The 21907-nt window shown below is 39.3% G+C and overlaps 1 protein-coding gene across 1 annotated transcript in view; it reads left to right on the top strand.

Annotated features, from left to right (window-relative positions):
* Positions 1-21907, top strand: part of ABCB10 (ATP binding cassette subfamily B member 10) — a 59298-nt gene that overhangs the window by 25108 nt on the left and 12283 nt on the right. The window contains exons 3-10 of the mRNA XM_016195139.2: positions 138-340; positions 3275-3409; positions 4748-4894; positions 5577-5712; positions 9555-9650; positions 10911-11120; positions 16320-16399; positions 19701-19881. Of these exons, the coding sequence (XP_016050625.2) occupies positions 138-340; positions 3275-3409; positions 4748-4894; positions 5577-5712; positions 9555-9650; positions 10911-11120; positions 16320-16399; positions 19701-19881 (1188 nt within the window). The remainder of the gene's footprint in view (positions 1-137; positions 341-3274; positions 3410-4747; positions 4895-5576; positions 5713-9554; positions 9651-10910; positions 11121-16319; positions 16400-19700; positions 19882-21907) is intronic.

Below are 21907 nucleotides of genomic sequence, written 5' to 3' on the forward strand. Positions count from 1 at the left end.
TTCCCACCAGATTGTTAGGGGACAGTAGATGTTCCTTACTAGCTGCAGTTAATCTGAAAAAGCAATTCCAGAGACCAAGCTGTTATCTTCTAGGTAACATTTACCATTGTTAACACTGTTACTGTTCACTTTTACAGGTCAGCGCATTGTGAATAGAATGAGAGCTTCATTATTCTCCTCCATTCTGAGGCAGGAGGTTGCTTTCTTTGACAAAACTCGCACAGGAGAATTGATTAACCGTCTCTCATCAGACACAGCACTTCTGGGGCGCTCTGTAACTGAAAACCTCTCAGATGGGCTCAGGGCTGGTGCCCAGGCTTCTGTTGGCATCAGCATGATGGTAGGTTGGCCTATACCAAGCATCTCAGGTCTGAGATGAAGTAGCTTTGTCTCTTTCCTGAGAGTCTTGAGAACAAGCCGTTTGGTCAGGAAGTTGGAGTTCTGGTTCTGGGGGTTGCAGAAGAGCCGGAGGTCAAGCTGAATTCTTATCATTTCTTATATAACAGCCAAGAGCAGTGTCACAGAGGGTATAGTGACAGAGACACTGCTTCTTCTGTGGCTTCCTATACTTTCATTTCTTTTAAAAAAGTAATATTTGAGATTTGCGTATTTTTAATATTTATTGCATAGGAGAGAAAATCTTCTTTTTTCTTCTTCTTCAGGATTACCACTGGGGCTTGGTACCTGCACTACAAATCCACTGCTCCTGGAGACTATTTTTCCCATTTTGTTGTCCTTGCTGTTGCCCTTGTTGTGGTTCTTATTGTTATTATTGTTTTAGCTGTTGTTATTGGATAGGACAGAGAGAAATTGAGAGAGGAGGGGAAGACAGAGGAGGAGAGAAAGATAGACACCTGCAGATCTGCTTCACTGCTTGTGAAGTGACCCCCCTGCAAGTGGGGAGCTGGGGCCCTGAACTGGGATCCTTATGCTGGTCCTCGTGCTTTGCTCCATATGTGCTTAACCCGCTGCACTACTGCCCAGCCCCCATGAGAGAAAGTTTTATATGTGACAGAAAGAAAAAGTGGAGGAAAGATAGGTAGGTCAGATCACTGCTCTAATGCATGTGGCACTAGGGGTTGAACTAGGATTGTATCCTCAGGCATGCAAGTACAATGTTCTGCCTGTTGAGCTATTTTCCATATTTATTTATTTATTTATGAATGAGAGAAAAGGGAGGGAGCAAGGGAGAGGTCCAGAGCAAGTCTCAGCTCTAGCAAAAGGTGGTAGTGTAGATTAATCTTGAACCTATAGGGCCTCAAACATGCAAATTGGTGCTCTAATAGATAGAACTAGTTATCTCTCATACCTTCAGAATAAATTTTTATGTGGAGAATGGACTCGAGTTTAGAAGAGATTGTACTGTTCCTGGGTTTACTGAGAATGTGTGAACTCAAGAATATGATAATTAAAAAAAAATAGGTAGGAGCCCTTTGAGTGTTGAACAGTTGGTAAAAGGAAAGCTACTAAGTTATAATCCCTCCAAAAAAAAAAAATCTGTGGTTGCTTTCTTGACAAGATTAAGGGAGTGTTTTCTTTCCTCTTCTTATGAGAAGGTGAATAAACTCCACACTTCTATACATAAAAATAACTACTCCTTTCTTCCAGCCCAGTCCCCCCCCCAACTAGATGGCTTGAGCACTATTAGAGCTGCTTGCTTTACTTGCCACATCTCAAGTATTCAGCTGCCCTGTGAAGCTATCATTTTATACAGTTCACTTTAGGACCTAGCATCAGGACATTAGTCCTTATTCATCTATTAAGATTAAAGAGTTAGGGGCTGGGTGGTGGTGCTGCTGGGCTAGCTTCACCAGAGAGAGAGAGATGAGCTTGTGGCGGAGCAGGAACGCAATGCAATGCCTTTATTGATCAGAGACAACGCCTTTATATATATTTTTAACCGGAAGTGGCAAATGGGAAAAGGAAATGGCTAGGAGAGGGGGTGGAAAAAAGAGCGTGAAGGTAGAAAGCTTCCATAGCAGCTGTTGCAAAGGTTCTAACCAGTGGGATTAACCAATACCCTGCAGGCAGGGCAGGTCTCAGACAAAACAGTGACTATGTAAATAGACCACAGCATCAGAGCAGGAGGGCTGCCGACAGTGGCACACCTGGTTGAGCGCACGTTACAATGTACAAGGACCCAGGTTCGAGCCCCCAGTCCCCACTTGCAGGGGAAAAGCTTTGTAAGTGGTAAAGCAGGGCTGCAGGTGTCTCTGTCTCTTTCCTTCTCTATCACCCCCTTCCCTCTCAACTCTGGCTGTCTCTAAGTAATAAATAAATAAATAAATAAATAAAGGTAATAAAAAAAATTAAACAGTGAGAGGAGAACCATAGCACTGGTGGAATAGCTCACTTGGATATTGTGCTGCTTTACCATGCACTCCATCCATGTTTGAGCCTGGTCCCTACCAAATTGAAGGAAGCTTTGGTGCTTGATGTCTGTCTATTTATCTGTCATTTGTCTGTCTTCCTCTCTATAAAAACAAAACAAAAAACATCATCCCCACAGTGCTGTGGATCAGACTCAGGACTTCTCATGCTTTTAAGTCCAAAGCTCTAGCAACTTCTTAGAAGTTCTCCCTTGAGTCTAGATCTATCCTGTTGAAGATTCTTCAGTCTGTTGAGTCATGGAAGCTAACTTCTATGGAGAATCAGGACTTCACTCTGGCATATGTGATGCTGGGGATTTAACTTGGGACATTGTGCTTGAGAATACAGTGCTGTACCCACTAAGCCACTGCCCAAACTGCATGATGTGGAACTTTAAAGAGTCTTCTCTTTGCTATCTGTTTCAGTGGGATACATTACTGTGATTATTCATTACCTTGAGGTAATCCAGACTTGAACAAAGAATTCCTGCTGTGGTCTGTGCTGGCTGGAGCAGACTAGGAACCTCCATTCACTCCTGACCTCCCTCTCCCATTTCTGTTGTTGAACAGGATGATAATACACAAAACATTGGTATAATATTGTATCACCAACATAGGGTTTCTGCCTTTTCTTCAGCAGCAGTCTACTATGTAAAATGTACTACAATGTAAAATGGTAGATATCCATGTAATTTTTGGAACTTAGTGATGTCTGAAAAATTTTCCCCCAAACAGAAAGTACAAATACGAGACTGTATCTTTCAAGCTGCCTATTATTTTATTATTTTTTCCCTCTGAGGCCCATAACTGCCTATTATTTTAAAATCAATACATGACCTTACAGTAGGTAATGAGAATGTCTTGCAACTCTGTAGCAAATACCTCTTGGCTTTTGTTTTTAACAGTTTTTTGTTTCACCTACTCTGGCCACTTATGTTCTAAGTGTGGTGCCACCAATATCCATCCTTGCTGTGATTTATGGACGCTATCTACGAAAACTTACCAAAGTCACACAAGATTCTCTGGCACAAGCCACTCAGGTAAAGACCTCTCCCAATCTTCATGGTTTTCCCTAGAATGAACTCAGAGTCACATTCTAAGTAGATAGACTGTACAGGATCCATGTAGGCTTTTTAAAAAGGTACTTGGTTTTAGGATTCCAGAATCCTGAAACAGTCCATCTTTAATTTTTATTTGTGATTTAAATAGTGGGTTACAAAATTGTTAAGATCACAGTGTATAGAAATCCATAGCATACCAATCACTACAGTTCTGTGTACCAACTCTCCCATCTGCCAACAAAAACTGACATTGTCCTCCTAAGTCCTAGAAACACTTTGCTTGCCCCCCCAAGTTCATGTGTCATTTTTCTAATGACAGTTGAAGTGGAGCATTTCTTCATATGTCTGTGGGCCATGTGTATCTTGTCCTTTTTTAATTGTGTTATTTACATTTATTTGCAGAGCTTTACTAATTCTATATCAATTTGATAACAGTCTCTTATCAGATGTGCAATGTGAAAATATCTTCTCACATTAACTGCATTGCCTGGTTATCCTTGTGTAGTTTGCTTTTAATGTATAGAAGCTTTTTTTTTTTTTTAATTTAAAGAAAGTCTTAATTGATTCATGAGAAGGGAGAGGCAGACATCACTCTGGTCCATGCGTGGTCAGGGATTGAACTCAGGCCCTCAGGCTCAAGGGTCCAGTGCTCTATTCACTGCACCACCTCCCAGGCCCCTGTGTAGAAGCTTTTTAATTTTAGGCAGTCCCATTTATTTACTCTTGTTTTCATTTCCCATGTCTTTCAGGTTGAGTCTTCAAATACATCTTTGATGTGAAGGTCTTGTAGAGTTTTCACTGATTTTTTTCTTTTGTGAATTCTAGAGTTTCTAGTCTAGTATCCAGATCTTTGATCCATTTTGATCTGATTTTGGTGTGTGGTGTCAGTTGGTGGTCTCTTCTCATTTTTCTACATATGGCTGTCCAATATTCCCAGCACCATTTATTGAAGACACTTTCTCTGCCCCATTGAATGGTTTTGGCCCCTTTGCCATATTAGGTGGCTGTATATGTATGGGCTTATTTAACAACTCTCAGTTCTGCTGCATTGAACCTAGTGTCTGTTTTTATTTCAGTACCCTGCTGATTTATACTTTGTAGTATAAACTAAAGTTAGAGCATGATACTTTCATATTTTTCCTTTTTTTCCAAATGTGCTTTGACTATTTGTGATTTTTCTTTTTTTAGTTCCATACAAATTTTGAACAACTTTCCATTGATAGTGTCTTAAAAAATGGAAGCTACAATGTAATTTTGCCTCTAGAAATCTTGAAATGTGACCGTCTTTACCCTGAAATACATTTATTGTTCTCCCAGCTAGCAGAGGAACGTATTGGAAATATAAGAACTGTTCGAGCTTTTGGGAAAGAAATGACTGAAATACAGAAATACACCAGCCAAGTGGATTATGTAATACAGTTAGCAAAGAAAGAGGCCCTTGCTCGGGCTGGCTTCTTTGGTGCAGTAAGTATATAATTTTGGAGTAAGTGAAAAGAGTAAATATTATTAGTGGGAGAGATTTTTTATTCTGTGATACTTAGAAAATAATTCAGGGGTTAGGTGTTAGCGTGGTCAGTTGTGTTCACACATTACCATATGCAAGGACTTGGGTTTAAAACCCACCCCCACTTGTTGGGGATAATGCTTAACTAGTGGTAAAGCAGGTCTGCAGGATATCTGCCTCTATCTCAATTTATTTCTGTCCTATGTAATAAAAATGAAAGAAAGAAAAGAACAGAAATTCTATTCTATTTCAAAGCTAAGAATTACTTAAAATATTCTGGTGAAAGAAGGAAATTAACAAGTAAAATTTTAAAAAGTCCTTGCTTGTGAGACCAAAACATTATGGTTTCAAAGTCTGGTCCACACCAACCACTTCAGCTCTACTTGGGAATTGATTAGATATGCAAGTTACCAGCTCACCTCAGAATTTCTTAATGAATTGGAAATTATGAGATTAGTATCTTCTATTGTAGTCTTCCAAAAGTGGTTTTTTTTTTTTTGTGGTTCAGATTAATACTTAATATGGGGGGGGGGATTCTTGCTATATAGCTAAATGTAAAAGGAAATTATATCCCATGCTAATGGTTTTTTGCATTTAGGGTCTTTGGTTCCCACCTGACCTCTGTGTTTTTTCATTTGACAGACTGGACTCTCAGGGAACCTCATCGTGCTTTCTGTCCTGTACAAGGGAGGGATGCTGATGGGCAGTGCCCACATGACAGTGGGTGAACTCTCTTCCTTCCTTATGTATGCTTTCTGGGTTGGAGTAAGCATTGGAGGTATATAATTTATATAGAATTGGGGAGTTGCAAATTGAAAATCAGGTTGTATTTCTAAAATAAAAGCTGTATCCCTACTACAAAAGTTATCTATTCTAATCTGAAGTTATTTATTCAAATAACTTCAGATTAAAAAAAATTCTCTAGAAGGTTGACTCTGAAAGAAAAAATTAAAATGTGAGTATGATTCTCTTTGATAGGTGAGTGATTCTTTGGTTGGGAATTTTGGGATTTTTCTGCAGGGTTGATGAGTTCTGTGTTTCACCAGAGTGTATTTTCTTTCCTTTCTTTTTCTTTTTTCTTTTGCCTCCAGGGTTATCATTGGGCTCAGTGCCTGCACTACAAATTCACTGCTCCTGGAGGCCATTTTTCCCATTTTATTGCCCTTGTTGTAGTTGTTATTGTTATTGTCATAGCTGTCATTGTTATTGGATAGGACAGAGAGAAATGGAGAGAGGAGGGGAAGACAGGGGAAGAGAAAGACAGACACCTACAGACCTGCTTCATCGTCTGTGAAGTGACCCCCGCAGGTAGAGAGCCGGGGGCTGGAACTAGGATCCTTACTCCAATCCTTGGTGCTCTGTGCCACATGAGCTTAACCCGTTGCGCTACAGCCCAGCTCCCCAGAGTGTATTTTCAACCATATTTGTTAGTGATCTTGATCACAGAATGTAAAAAACAGAAAGGATGTTGCTGAGTGGTATGACAGGACATACATAATTCTAAGGCAGTGATATTTTCTTTCTCTCTTTTTAAAAATATTTTTATTGTGGTCCAGGACATGGTGCAGTGGCTAAGGCACTAGAATCAAGCATGAGGTCCTGAGTTCAATACCGGGCAGCACATGTACCATAGTGATATCTGGTTCTTTCTCTCTCTCCTCCTATCTTTCTCATTAATAAATAAATAAAATTTAAAATATATACAATTTAATTTTATTTATTATTGAATAGCGACAGAGAGAAATGGAGATGGGAGGGGGACGTAGAGAGACAAAGTGACACCTGCAGCCCTGCTTCACCACTCGTGAAGCTTTCCCCCTGCAGGTGGGGGCCAGGGGCTTGAAACTTGGTCCTTGCACACTGCAGTGTTTGCTCTTTCTTTCTTACCCTTCCTTCCTCCCTGTCCCTTTCTTTCCTTTTCTTTTCCTCTTTTCTTTCCTTTCTTTTTCTTTTCTTCTCCCTCCCTTTATTCCTTCCTGCCTTCCTGTCCACTATGTCCAGAACTCAGCTTTTATTGTTCACTCCTGGTGAAAGGAATAAAGGCCCATAGAGGTTAAAATGTGTGAAGTTTTCTTTTCTGTTCCTTTTGTATGTCCCTGTCTAGCAAAGCACAAACAATTTCCTTCTTTGCTTTCTTTACTTTATTTAGGTCCCAGGTTCAATCTGTAGTACCACCATAAGCCAGCATGGGGCAAGCTCTGATCGGTCTCTCTCTCTCTCTCTCTCTCTCTCTCTCTCTCTCATTAAAATAAGTAAAATTGGGGCCGGGTGGTGGCGCACTTGGTTGATCGCACATGTTACAGTGCACAAAGATCCAGGTTCAAGTCCCTGGTCCCCACCTGTAGGGGGAAAGCTTCATGAGTGGTGAAGCAGTGCTGCAGGTGTCTCTCTGTCCCTCTTTCTCTCTGCCCCCCTTCCCTCTTGATTTCTGGCTGTCTCTATCCAATAAATAAAAATAATACAAAATTTAAAAAAATAAGCAAAATTATTTTTTAAGAGAAGCACACTTATTATTCTGTACCCATACCAAATATATGAAATTCATATTACATAAAGTTAACGATTTAGTAGTATTTAGTGCATTCACAGTGCTGTACAACCAACAACTTGATTTAATTCCAAGATATTTTATCCCCCTAAGAGAAAGCATTAAGTAGTCTTACCTCCATAGTTTCCCCATCTCCTAGCAACACAATTTACTTTTTCACTCTATTTATTTGTTACAGATATTTCATATAAATGCAATCACATATGTTGATCTTGATTGACTTCTGTAATTTAGCATAGTGTTTTCAAAATTCACCCACATTGCAGCATAGATCAGTACTTTATTCCATCTGATGGCCAGATATTTTCCACTGTCTGGATAGACTAGTTTGTTTATCTAGGGCCATTTTGTTTTTGTTTTTTTAGAGTCTAAACTTTTTTATAGTGTTATTTTCCATTTTCTTTTTAAAAATACTTATTATTGGATACAGACAGAAAATTGAGAGGGGAAGGGAAAAGAGAGAGAGAGAGAGAGAGAGAGAGACAGGTGTAGCCTTGCTTCACATCGCTTGAAGCTTTCCCTCTGCAGATAGGGACTAGGGGCTTGAATTCACATCTGTGCAAACTGTAATGTGCTTAACCAGGTGCACCACTGCTTGGCTTCCCAGAGGCTAAACTCTTCATTGTCTTGAATTAACTCCAGTTCCTTTCATCTTTATGTCTTAAGAAGAAAACGGGGTCGGGTGGTAGTGAAGTGGGTTAAGTGCATGTGGCGCAAAGCGCAAAGATCAGCATATGGATCCCAGTTCGAGCCCCTGGCTCCCCACCTGTAGGGGAGTCGCTTCACAGGCAGTGAAGCAGGTTTGCAGGTGTCTGTCTTTCTCTCCCCCTCTCTGTCTTCCCCTCCTCTCTCCATTTCTCTCTGTCCTATCTAACAATGATGACATCAATAACAATTACAACAACAATGAAAAAAAAACAAGGGCAACAAAAGGGAAAAAAAATATATATATATACATATATAAAAGAAGAGCTTATTAGACATGAATGGACCTTGAGGATGTATGCTAAGCAAGACAAGTGAAAGACAAGTACTGTATGATATCCCTTATATGTGGAATATAAGAAGGTCAGGCATGTAAAAGAATGAACTATTTAGCATTACCTAATTATTCTCGAGGTTTTTTTTTTTTATTATTTATTTATACAAAAGAAACACTGACAAAACCATAGGCTAAGAGGGTTACAACTCTACACAGTTCCCACCATCAGAACGCTGTATCCCATCCCCTCCCCTGATAGCTTTCCTATTCTTTATCCCTCTGGGAATATGGACCCGAGGTCATTGTGGGATGCTGGCTTCTGTAATTGCTTCCCTGCTAAGCTCCTAAATGTTGAGTTCCTGAATGGGAAGTTTGATATCTGAATTTAATATGAATATTAGGCTACTCTTCTTAAGTATTGAGATAAGTATTATATTTTATGATATTGCTGTGTTTTTTATTAAGTAGCCTTTCTCTATAACTGATCTATTTTGTTTTGTTTTTAAAGATTTTATTTATTTATTAATGAGAAAGATAGGAGAGAGAGAGAGAGAAAGAACCAGATATCACTCTGGTACATGTGCTGCCAGCGACTGAACTTAGGACTTCATGCTTGAGAGTCCAGTGCCTTAGCCACTGCGCCACCTCCCGGACCATGTTGTTGTTTTTATTATATCAGAACACTGCTCGGCTCTGGCTTATGGTAGTGCTGGGGATTGAACCTGAAACCATTGTTGCCTCTGGCATGAAAATCTTTACACAAACATTGTGCTATCCCCACAGTCTTGTAACTGATTTTAATTTAGTGGCTGACTAGTATGACTATGTATTTGAAAATTCCCTGGTCAAATATTAAATTAAATATTAAATCACTAGGACTTCATCAGATGGAAGTAGGGGAAGCTGAAAGAAAACAAATATGAGATATAGGAAATTCTGAATATGGATTCCCAGGCTTGAATCCTTTTTTGAAAATAAGAGTTTATATTAAAGTAAGTTCTGTTACTGTTTATAGAAGAATGAGAATAATGGATGGACACTTCCTGGTGTCATCAGTGATGAATATATTTCTGGCTTTGCTTGTCCTCAGGTCTGAGCTCTTTCTATTCAGAGATGATGAAAGGATTGGGTGCTGGTGGACGTCTTTGGGAGCTCCTTGAGAGAGAGCCTGAACTTCCTTTTAGTGGTGGGTCTGAATGAATTTTTTTTCTTCTTTACTTCATTAATGTGGTTTTCAGAGAGACCAGCTCTTGGGGGCGGGGGTGGGGAATAGATAGCATAATGGTTATGCAAAGAGACTCTCATGCCTGAAGCTCTAAAGTCCCAGGTTCAATCTCCCCCCCTGCACCCACCATAAGCTGAGCAATGCTCTGGTTTAAAAAAAAAAAAAAAAAAAAGACCAGCTCTCAGTCTTTCATATAAATGATGAACATTGCAAGAACATTCTCCCTTTTCATACAGCAGATGTGGAGTCATGAGAGGAAAGATAGCTACTAGAATGCTGCTGCAGACCAAGGTTATACTGGAAGTGTGGACTTGACTGAACAGTGTGCTGCCACTAGTAACCTTCCTGAAGTGCTTTGTTACTACTGACTATTTCATGTACAGCTAGAAATAGAAATAGAGGGGCCAGGTGGTGGCACACCTGGTTGAGCACACATGTTAACAATGCGTAAGGACCCAGGTTCGAGTCCCTGGTCCCCACCTGCAGGGGGAAAGCTTCATGAGTGGTAAAACAGTGCTGCAGGTGTCTGTCTCTCTTCCTCTCTATCCCCCCCCCACTTCCCTCTTGATTTCTGGCTGTCTCTATTCAATAAATAAATAAAGATAATTTAAAAAAATTAAAAAAAAAGAAATAGAAATAGAAAGGGCCTCACCAGTCTGCCATATTTGTCTTTCTCTAAAACAATAGGAAATAAGCCCAATTGAGAGAGAATGAGCAACTTCTCCTCAGTCAGTAGCAAAGTAATAATCAGGGCAGAAGGGACCTCTAACCCTTCTAGCTCACATATTTATCATTCTCTCAAAACATTTATTTAGATTAAAAAAGATAAACTCCAGACCAAGGTAACTAAAGAGGCGGTAGCACAGGAAGAAGCCAAACTGCTAGGAAACCAAACTGCTAGAAGGGTAGACACTAACTTTATTGCATGTTAGCTTAGGCAAGATACTGTCTCTGAGCATCAGTGTCGTGTCAGCAAAATTGATATAGCGATTTCTTGCTCTTGGGACTGGGAGATCAAACAAAACTGCATATATATAGTAATTGTTGCATAGTGGGTGCTGGGCAGTTTCAAGATAGACATTGGACCTTTTTATAGTTTGCCCAGTGAGAGCTAGAACTTGTTATTCTAGCCAATATCTAGAGTTAGACGAAAGGGAGAACTGGATGCAGCTTCGAGTTTAATCTCTGCATTAAATAAATATAATTCCATTTATATTTCAGAAGGAGCCATTATAAGTGAGAAAAACTTCCAGGGAGCTTTGGAATTTAAAAATGTGCACTTCGCCTATCCAGCTCGCTCAGAGGTGCCCATATTTCAGGATTTCAGCCTTTCTATTCCATCAGGATCGGTTACAGCACTGGTTGGTCCAAGTGGTTCTGGCAAGTCAACAGTTGTTTCTCTTCTGCTGAGGTTATATGACCCTGTCTCTGGTGAGTGGTTCTCCTGTACCCTGAGAGTTTATATTATGTAATGACCTTGTAGGGTGAGATTTCTTCCTTTTTTTTTTCTTTTACTTCCTTATTGGGGGATTAATGGTTTTCAGTCAACAGTAAAATACAATAGTTAGTATATGCATAACATTTCCACATAATAATAAAACCCCCACTAGGTCCTCCTCTACCATCATGTTTCAGGACCTGAACCCTCTCCCATCCCACCCCCACTCCAGAGTCTTCTACTTCGGTGCAATACACCAACTCCAGTCCAAGTTCTGCTTAGAGTTTCTGAATTGCAGAGGATTTGTTCCCAGTGGGGGGAAATCCCTTATGTAAACTTGCCATCCTTTGGGGTCTGATAGCTCCTACAGAAGACATGTTTATAACATGTCTTTCAGGTATGTTATAAATTTTGCATCTGACTCGTTCAAGTCCACTGTGACTTCCTGGGAACCACTTCCTTATCTTCTTTGTTTATGTCCCTGATATTCCCTCCTACTGAGAGAGGAGCTACTAAGGCTGATTACCAATTACAAGATGCTGCTTTCTGTCTCACTGAGCACTTCTGCCCAGCACCAGGGAGTACATACTTCTGGGTACTAGCTACTGAGGGAGAGTGAGCCCAAGGAACTCCTGGAATCTTCTGACTGCTTCATCCTGTGATCAGTGTGAAAACATAATCAAGCTGTCAGTGATTCACTTCTATGGATTTCTTCATTGAAGTTATTTTGAGGTAGTAGGTATTTCCTGAGTGATTTTTTATTTATTTATTTGCCTCCAGGGTTGTTGTTGGGGCTCAGTGCCTGCACCACAGATCCATTGTTCCTGGAGGCTGTTTTTTTCCCTTTTGTTGCCCTGGTTGTTTTATCATTATTGTGGTTATTATTATTGTTGTTATTGATGTCATTGTTGTTGTATAGGACAGAGAGAAATGGAGAGAAATGGGGAAGAAAGGGAGGGGGAGAGACACCTGCAGTCACTGCTTGTGAAGCGACCCACCTGCAGGGGGCTCGAACCGGGATCCTTACATGGGTCCTTGCACTTTGCACCATGTGTGTTTAACCTTCTGTGCTACCACCCGACCCCCTTAAACTTTTTTATTGGATAGAGATAGGTAGAAATTAAGAGTAAGGGGGAGAGAGAGAGAGAGAGGGACAGAGATACCTGCAGCACAGCTTCACCACCTGTGAAGCTTTCCCCCTGCAGGTGAGAATCAGGGGCTTTTTCTTTTTTTTAAATCATTCTGGTTTTTATTTTATCTAGTTTATAACTTTTTTTTTACCAGAGCACTACTCTGGCTTGTGGTGGTGGTGGTGGGGGGTTGAACCTGGAATTTTGGAGCTTCAGGCATGAAAGTCTGTTTGCATAACCTTATGCTATCTACTATCTATGCCCACCGTATAACATCATTTTTTAAAACAAAGATCACATTTTACTTAAATATCTTTTTATTGAGACATAGTAGACATATAACATTGAATTAGGTTCAGTTCTACAAAATAATTATTTAATGTATTTTCTATCAATGTATTGCAAAATAGTGTAATATACTTATATATATATGTGTTTATATATAAATTATCAAATAAATAAGTCTTCTTTATACCAGAGTCAGGAGTAGGTGCTGCTTATTACTAAATTTGGATTAGGATAATATTTATCAACAAGAGGGAGTCGGGGAGTAGTGCAGTGGGTTAAGCGCAAGTGGTGTGAAGCGCAAGGACCAGCATAAGGATGCCGGTTCGAGCCCCCGGCTCCCCACCTGCAGAGGAGTCGATTCACAGCCAGTGAAGCAGGTCTGCAGGTGTCTATCTTTCTCTCCCCCTGTCTTCCCCTCCTCTCTCCATTTCTCTCTGTCCTATCCAACAACGACAACAACAATAACTACAACAATAAAACTAGGGCAACAAAAGGGAATAAATAAATAAATAAATATTTTAAAAATATTTATCAACAAGAAAACAATTTAGTAGAAAAAAATCCTGAATTAAAATATAATATGTCAGTAGTCTTTACATATACTGCTTGGTTAAAGTAATAATAAAATTGACTTCATGTCAGATTATCATATGATTTACAGATTCTTACCTACATTATTTGCTCCTAAAATTGATGCATTGGTTTACTCTCTACTTTTTATAAAAATCTAAATTTAGATAAGTTATTGTTTGGTGGATGCAGATCAAGTCAAAATATTGAGTATAGTTCCTTGGGCAAGGGTAAGTAGCATACTGGTTATGCAAAGAGACTATTATTTTTTTTCCCTATTTATTTATTTATTCCCTTTTGTTGCCCTTGTTGTTTTATCATTGTAGTTATCATTGTTATTGTTATTGATGTTGTCGTTGTTGGGTAGGACAAAGAGAAATGGAGAGAGGAGGGGAAGACAGAGGGGGAGAGAAAGACAGACACCTGCAGACCTGCTTCACCACCTGTGAAGCGACTCCCCTGCGGGTGGGGAGCCGGGGGCTCAAACCAGGATCCTTATGCTGGTCTTTGCGCTTTGCGCCACCTGTGCTTAAGCCACTGCACTACCACCCGACTCCCACAAAGAGACTCTTATGCCTAAGACTCCGAAGTCCGAGGTTCAATCCCCCACATCATCATAAACCAGAGCTGAGCAGTACTCTGGCAACAAAAAAACAAAATAAAAGGAATTTAGTTCCTTTCATTACGATGATTCAATAAGACAAAGAGAAAAGAAACTACACTTAAATTCCTATCTTCTGTAGTCCTCATCATTTTAAAGTCAAGGACCTCAGCATTTTTCCACTTTTTGAAAGTTTATGAATGGCTTGTTAATTCTACACAGTAACTGAAGAGGAATGGCACTGCCAGCATTGTTACTGATCATTATTGAATTTCCTTAGTGTATGTATTAGTTGTGTTAAGGCCATGGTTATTTAAAAGTTTTGTCCCCAGATTTCCTGACAGTGTGCCATATGCAGTAAACCAGTTTGTTGCTAGATCTTTGCTTTGTAATAAGATTTGCTAATGGCAAAGTTATCTTTATCTATTACTAGGAATCTACACTGTTGGGAGAATCAAGAGGAAAAACAAAGTAGCAATGAAAGAATTTGGAAATGTGAAAAAGTAGCAATGAAAGAATTTGGAAATGTGAAAAGTAGCAATGAAAGAATTTGGAAATGTGAAAAAGTAGCAATGAAAGAATTTGGAAATGTGAAAGTAGCAATGAAAGAATTTGGAAATGTAAAAAATTAATAAATAAAAGCTCTACCACCATATAAAACAGATTCTTAGTTGTAGATAACAGATTCCCCTCCAAAATTATTCAGAAAGCTATTTTAAAAAGTAATAAAAGGGGGGGCCAGACAGTAGTACAGTGGGTTAAGTGAACATGGCGCAAGGTGTAAGAATTAAGCCCCTGGCTCCCCACCTTCAGGGGGGGTCGCTTCACAAGTGGTAAAGCAGATCTGCAGGTGTCTGTCTTTCTCTCCCCCTCTGTCTTTGCTCCCTCTCTTGATTTCTCTCTGTCTTATCCAACAACAATGACAATAATAATGATAATAACAACAACAATAAACAACAAGGGCAACAAAGGGGGGGGAAGTGGCCTCTGACAGCAGTGGATTTATAGTGCAGGCACTGAGCCCCAGCGATAACCCTGGAAGCAAAAAAGAAAAAAACCCGGTTCGAGCCCCCGGGTCCCCACCTGTGTGTGTGTGTGTGTGTGTGTGTGTGTGTGTGTGTGTGTGTGTGTGTGTGTGTGTGTGTGTGTGGGGTGGCTTCACAGGCAGTGAAGCATGTCTTCAGGTGTCTGTCTTCCACTCCTCTCTTGATTTCTCTCTGTCCTATCCAACAACAACAACAGCATTGACACAATAGCAACAAGGACAACAAAATGGGAAAAATGGCCTCCAGGAGCAGTGGATTCATGATGTAGGCACTGAGCCCCAGCGATAACCCTCAGGCAAAAAATAATAATAATAATAAGAGACTTTCATGCTTGAGGCTGCAAAGTCCCAGGTTCAATCCCTTGCACCACAGTAAACCAGAGTTGATAAGTGTTATGGTGGGAAGAAAATAATAATAATAATAGAATTCAGAAATCATTGGCAGGGTTGGACTTCCATGACATTTCTCAAAACTTCATATCACAGCTAGACTCTAAAGATAATAATTACCAGTGCTGATATAGTCCAGAAGCTATAGAATTAGGTAGCCACAGACCTGGTGCCAGCTTCAGAACTTGTGCTGCATCTGCCAATATTTTGTACCAAAAAGTAAACACCTTGAGACTTGCCCCTTTCACACATAACTCTTCAAAATCAAAACTTTGTACAGGTACACGCTCATGTGGAGTCCTGAGCTATTCTAAACAATCTGGAAAGCTCTATATAACCAATATAGAAAAGTGAAGATGAGTGAGCTATATGGACTACTTTTTTAATTATAGTGGGGAGATTCCATGAACTATGTTGATTTTAGTTTCTGTTTGGAGATTTTAAATATACCCTAATCTTTAAAAAATGGAGTCTAAGGGTTGGGTGGTAGCGCAGAGGGTTAAGCGCACCTGGCACAAAGCACAAGGACCGGCATAAGAATCCCAGCTTGAGCCCCTTGCTCCCCACCTTCAGGGGCTTGCTTCACAGGTGTGATGCAGGTCTACAGGTGTCTATCTTTCTTTCCCCCTCTCTGACTTCCCCTCCTCTCTCCATTTGTCTCTGTCTTATCCAACAAAAATGATAGCAATAACAACTACAATAGTAATAACAATAATAAACAACAAGGGCAACAAAAGGGGAAAAATATCCTCCAGGAGCAATGGACTTATGGTACAGGCACTGAGCCCCAGCAATAACCTTCGAAGCAAATAAATAAAAATTAAAAAATTAAAGAGGGGAGCCAGGTGGTGGCGCATCTGGTTAAGCACACACACTACAGTGTGCAAGGACCCGGGTTCAGGCCCCTGGTCCCCACATGCAGGAGGAAAGCTTCATGAGTGGTGAAGCAGGGCTGCAGGTGTCTATCTCTCTCCATCTCTGTCTTCTTTTCCTCTTCCCCTCAATTTTTCTCTGTCTCTATCCAATAATAAATAAAGTTTAAAAGAATTAAAAAATTAAATTAAAAAAAACTTTAAAAAATGGAGTCTAAAGTTTTCTCACCAGATTCAGTTTGTTTATATTAGTCATTTTCCCCATGAAGTTCAGTGATTCTTTTCTTTTCTATAAGGAACCATCAGTCTCGATGGCTGTGATATCCGTCTGCTAAATCCAGCCTGGCTGAGATCCAAGATTGGCACAGTGAGCCAGGTAGGACAAAGGTTCTATTTCTTTCACACTTTCCTTTAAATTTTTTTTTAAGATTTTATTTATTTATTTATTTTATAGTTTATTTATTTTCCCTTTTGTTGCCCTTGTTGTTTGTCGTTGTTATAGTTATTATTGTTGTTGTTATTGATGTCATTGTTGTTAGGATTTTATTTATTTATTCATGAGAAATGATAGGAGAAAGAACCAGACATCACTCTAGTACATGTGCTGCCGGGGATTGAACTCAGGACCTCGTGCTTGAGAGTCAAGTCCCTTAGCCACTGCACCGCCTCACCTTTAAATTTGTTTTTACCATTTGTTTTATTTCTTGGACTCTAGCTTCTCAAAAAAGAAGAAATGGAAGTTTCCAGATGTATCCTACTAATTGAGCATGGCAGGTGGAGTTTATAAATAGTACTTTTCTGGAAAACTTTAATTAGTTGAAGCATTGACTTTTTATCAAAAACTGGACCAACATGACTTGCTCTAGAGGATGAGGGGAAAAATGATAAAATTTTGTAGCTTTTAGTGACTCATCTACAATTGTAATTCTTATGGCCAGTCACAGTAGAATAGTGGGCTTTAGGATTAAACAAGTGAAGACTATGATAACAACCTAAGAAACTGCAAAACAACAAGCACATTAATATAATAGTGGCCACTCTGATGAAAGTTTTCATGAGATCATTTGGTGTAGGTAAATTTTGACATGGCTGCTTATTATAATTATACTAATGTGTTATATGCACAGTGCACAGACCCAACCATTTCCCTTTTCTTGGTGTTACCCTCTAATGAGCTCTAGTGGTGTTTTTTTTTTTTTTTTTTTTTTTTTAAGTTTTCTCAGTTCTCCACACAAAAATACAACCCCCACTAGATCCTCTGTCATCCTCTTTGGATCTGTACTCTCTGCCCCTCACCCACCCCAGAGTCGTTTACTTTGGTGCAATACACCAAATCCAGTTCAGGTTTTACTTGTGTTTTCTCTTCTGATCTTCTTTTTCAACTTCTACCTGAGAGTGAGATCATCCAATATTCACTTAACATAATTTCTTCAAGCTCCATCCAAGATGGGCTGAAAAAGGTGATATCACCATTTTTAATAGCTGAGTAGTATTCCACTGTGTATATGTAACACAGCTTGCTCAGCCACTCATCTGTTGTTGGACACCTGGGTTACTTCCAGGTTTTGGCTATTACAAATTTTTCTGAGAACATAGGTATACACAAATCTTTTTGGATGAGTGTGTTAGTTTCCGTAGGATATATCCCCAGGAGAGGAATTGCAGGATCATAGGGTAGGTCCATGTCTAGCCTTCTGAGAGTTCTCTAGACTGTTCTACACAGAGGTTGGACCAATTTACATTCCCACCAGCAGTGTAGGAGGGTTCCTTTGACCACACAACCTCTCCAGAATTTGTTGCTGTTAGTTTTTCTAATGTATGACATTCTCACAGGAGTGAAGTGGCATCTCATTGCTGTATTTATTTGCTTTTATGACAATCAAAGACTTAGAGCATTTTTTCATATGTTTCTCGGCCTTTTAGATCTCTTCTGTGGTGAATATTCTATCCATGTTCTCTCCCCATTTTTAGATGGGGTTATTTGTTGTCTTGTTGTTGAGTTTGGCAAGTTCTTTATATATTTTGGTTATTAAACTCTTGTTTGGTATATAGCATGTAAATATCTTCTCCCATTCTGTGAGGGGTCTGTTTGTTTGAGTATTGGTTTCTTTTGCTGTGAAGAAGCTTTTTAATTTGATGTAGTCCCATAAGTTTATACTTGCCTTAGTCTTCTTTGTAATTGGATTCATTTCATTGAAGATGTCTTTAAAATTTATGCAGAAAAGAGTTCTACCAATATTTTCCTCTAAGTATCTGATAGTTTGTGGTCTAACATCCAAGTCCTTGATCCACTTGGAATTTACTTTTGTGTTTGGTGAAATATAGTGGTTCAGTTTCATTCTTCTGCGTATTTCAACCCATTTTTCCCAACACCATTTGTTGAAGAGACTCACCTTTCTGGACACCTTTGTCAAAAATTAGATGTCCATAGGTGTGGTAGTGTTGACTCTTGATGCCTCCCTCAACCTTACCCTTGGCTCCACTCCACTGGCTGTGGGGAAGGTAGGACAATGATGGGGTTTGCTGAAGGTATTTAGGAATGGTGTGTATTGGGATTTGGGCGGTAGTTCAGCGGGTTAAGCGCACTGGCGCAAAGCGCAAGGACCGGCATAAGAATTCTAGTTCAAGCCTCCAGCTCCTCACAGGCAGTGAAGCAAGTCTGCAGGTGTCTATCTTTCTCTCCCTCTCTCTGTCTTCCCCTCCTCTCTCCATTTCTGTCTTATCCAACAACAATAATATCAATAACAACAACAATAATTACTACAACAATAAAACAACAAGGGCAACAAAAGGGAATAAATAAATATTTTTTAAAAGATAAAAAAAAAGAAATGGTGTGTATTATTTAGGTATAGAGAAAAGAAAATGGAATTTTATTTTTAAGTCTGTTATATGCGGTTACATCAAAATATGTCCTCATCTGGTATGTGTGTATTTCAAAAAGTAATGGGGATGTTAAAGTAATGGAAGGTGGAGGAGAGAGCATAATGGTTATGGAAAAAAGGCTTTCATGCATGAGACTGTGAAGCCCCAGGCTCCACATTAGCCAGAGCTGAGCAATGTTCTGGATAAAAGTAAATAAATAAATAAATAATGAATAGGAATGAATTCTTCCTTTGAACTTAGTGGAAGGCTGGCAGCTGGAAGATGCAGATGGAGTTGAACTCTGAGCGTCACAAGTCCTAAGGAAAGGAAAATTGCATTTATATGCTTCTTTTTGCCAAGCACCATGCAGACACCTGCTATAGAATCTTATTTCCTGGGGCCGGGTGGTGGTGCACCTGGTTAAGTGCATTTATTACAATGCATTAAGTACCCAGCTTCCAGCTCCCGGTCCTCACCTCCAGGGGGAAAGCTTTATGAGTGGTGAAGCAGGGCTGAAGGTGTCTCTCTGTCTCTCTCCCTCTCTATCACACCCTTCCCTCTTGATTTCTGGCTGTCTCTATCCAATAAAGATAATAAAAAAAAGAAAGAAAGAAAAGAATCTTATTTCCTGTAGGTGGTAGAAACTACAGATGATAAAATTAATCTTTTTCATGGTAAACGTAGTATATATTCTTTAGAAACAATCTAATAGTCTTTCAGGTTTAAGTATTGTACAGTAAAACTATAAAGTTCCTGCATATTTGAAGTCTGTTTTGAAATTTCAATAAATTAATTTTATTTCCAATTTGTAGGAACCAATTTTATTCTCATGTTCAATTGCTGAAAATATTGCTTATGGTGCGGATGACCCTTCCATGGTGACAGCCAGGCAAATAGAGAAAGTGGCTGATGTTGCTAATGCAGCCTCTTTCATCAAAAATTTCCCTCAAGGTTTCAACACTATGGTTGGAGAAAAGGGCGTTCTTCTTTCAGGTACCTTTTTTATTACTGCTTTGTGGAAAAAACTCTTCAAGGGTGGGGGTAGATAGCATAATGGTTATGCAAAGAGCCTTTCGTGCCTGAGGCTCCAAAGTCCCAGGTTCAGTTTCCCACACCACCATAAGCCAGAGCTGAGCAGTACTCTGGTATTTCTGTTTCTCTCTCTGCATCTCTTTGAAAAATAAAATAAAATATTTTTTTTAAAAAAAGAAAAAACTCTATTGATATGACCATGTGGTTTTTGTTCTTGCTTTTGTTGATGTGGTGGATCACATTGATTGATTTACATATATAAAACCAACCTTGCATGCCTGGGATAAACCTCACTCGGTCATGATGAACAATCTTTTTAATATACTGCTGTATCTGGCTAGCTAGAATTTTGTTCAATATTTTCGCATCTATGTTCATCAGAGATATTGGTCTGTAGTTTTCTTTTTTGGTTGTGTCCCTGTCTGCTTTTGGTATCAGAGTGATGTTGGCTTCATAGAAGCTGGCAGGGAGTATTCCAATGTCTTCAATCTTCGGGAAGACTTTTAAAAGTAGAGGTATTAGTTCTTCTTTGAAGGTTTTGTAGAATTCATTTGTAAAACCATCTGTTCCAGGACTTTTATTTTTGGGGAGATTTTTGATAACTGTTTCAATTTCATTAGCTGTGATGGGCCTGTTCATGTTATCTACTTCCTCTTTACTTAGTTTTGGAAGTTGGTAGGTATCTAGGAAATTGTCCATTTCTTCCAGGATCTCTAGCTTGGTGGCATATAGTTCATAGAACTTCAGTAGATGCAGAGAAAGCCTTTGACAAAATCCAATATCCCTTTATGATCAAAACACTACAAAAAATGGGAATAGATGGAAAATTCATGAAGATAGTGTAATCTCTATATAGCAAACCTACAGCCAACATCAACTCAATGGTGAAAAACTGGAAGCATTTCCACTCAGATCAGGTACTAGACAGGGCTGCCCACCATCACCATTACTATTCAACATAGTGTTGCCATAGCAACACTTGCCATAGCAATCAGGCAGGAGCAAGGAATTAAAGGCATACAGATTGGAAGAGAAGAAGTCAAACTCTCCCTATTTGCAGATGACATGATAGTATACATGGAAAAACCTAAGGAATCCAGCAAGAAACTTTTGGAAATTACCAGGCAATACAGTAAGGTGTCAGGCTACAAAATTAACATTCAAAAGTCAGTGGCATTCCTCTATGCAAACACTAGGTTAGAAGAAATTGAAATCCAGAAATAAATTCCTTTTTACTATAGCAGCAAAAACAGTAAAATATCTATGAATAAACCTAACCAAAGAAGTGAAAGACTTGTATACTGAAAATTATGAATCACTACTCAAGGAAATTGAAAAAGACACAAAGAAGTGGAAAGATATTCCATGTTCATGGGTTGGAAGAATTAACATAATCAAAATGAATATACTACCCAGAGCCATCTACAAATTTTATGCTATCCACATCAAGATCCCAAGCACATTTTTTAGGAGAATAGAAAAAATGCTACAAATGTTTATCTGGAACCAGAAAAGACCTAGAATTGCCAAAACAATCTTGAAAAAAAAGAACAGAACCAGAGGCATCACACTCCCAGATTTCAAACTGTATTATAGGGCCATTGTCATCAAAACTGCTTGGTACTGGAACATGAATAGACACACTGACCAGTGCAATAGAGAGCCCAGAAGTGAGGCCCCACACCTTTGGACATCTGATCTTTGACAGAGGGGCCCAGACTATTAAATGGGGAAAGATGAGTCTCTTCAATAAATGGTTTTGGAAACAGTGGGTTGAAACATGCAGAAGAATGAAACTGAACCACTGTATTTCACCAAACACAAAAGCAAATTCCAAGTGGATCAAGGACTTGGATGTTAGACCACAAACTATCAGATACTTAGAGGAAAATACTGGCAGAATTCTTTTCTGCATAAATTTTAAAGACATCTTCAACGTAACGAATCCAATTACAAAGAAGACTTAGGCAAGTATAAACTTATGGGA

Source organism: Erinaceus europaeus, chromosome 6, assembly GCF_950295315.1.
Source record: "Erinaceus europaeus chromosome 6, mEriEur2.1, whole genome shotgun sequence".
NCBI lineage: Eukaryota > Metazoa > Chordata > Mammalia > Eulipotyphla > Erinaceidae > Erinaceus > Erinaceus europaeus.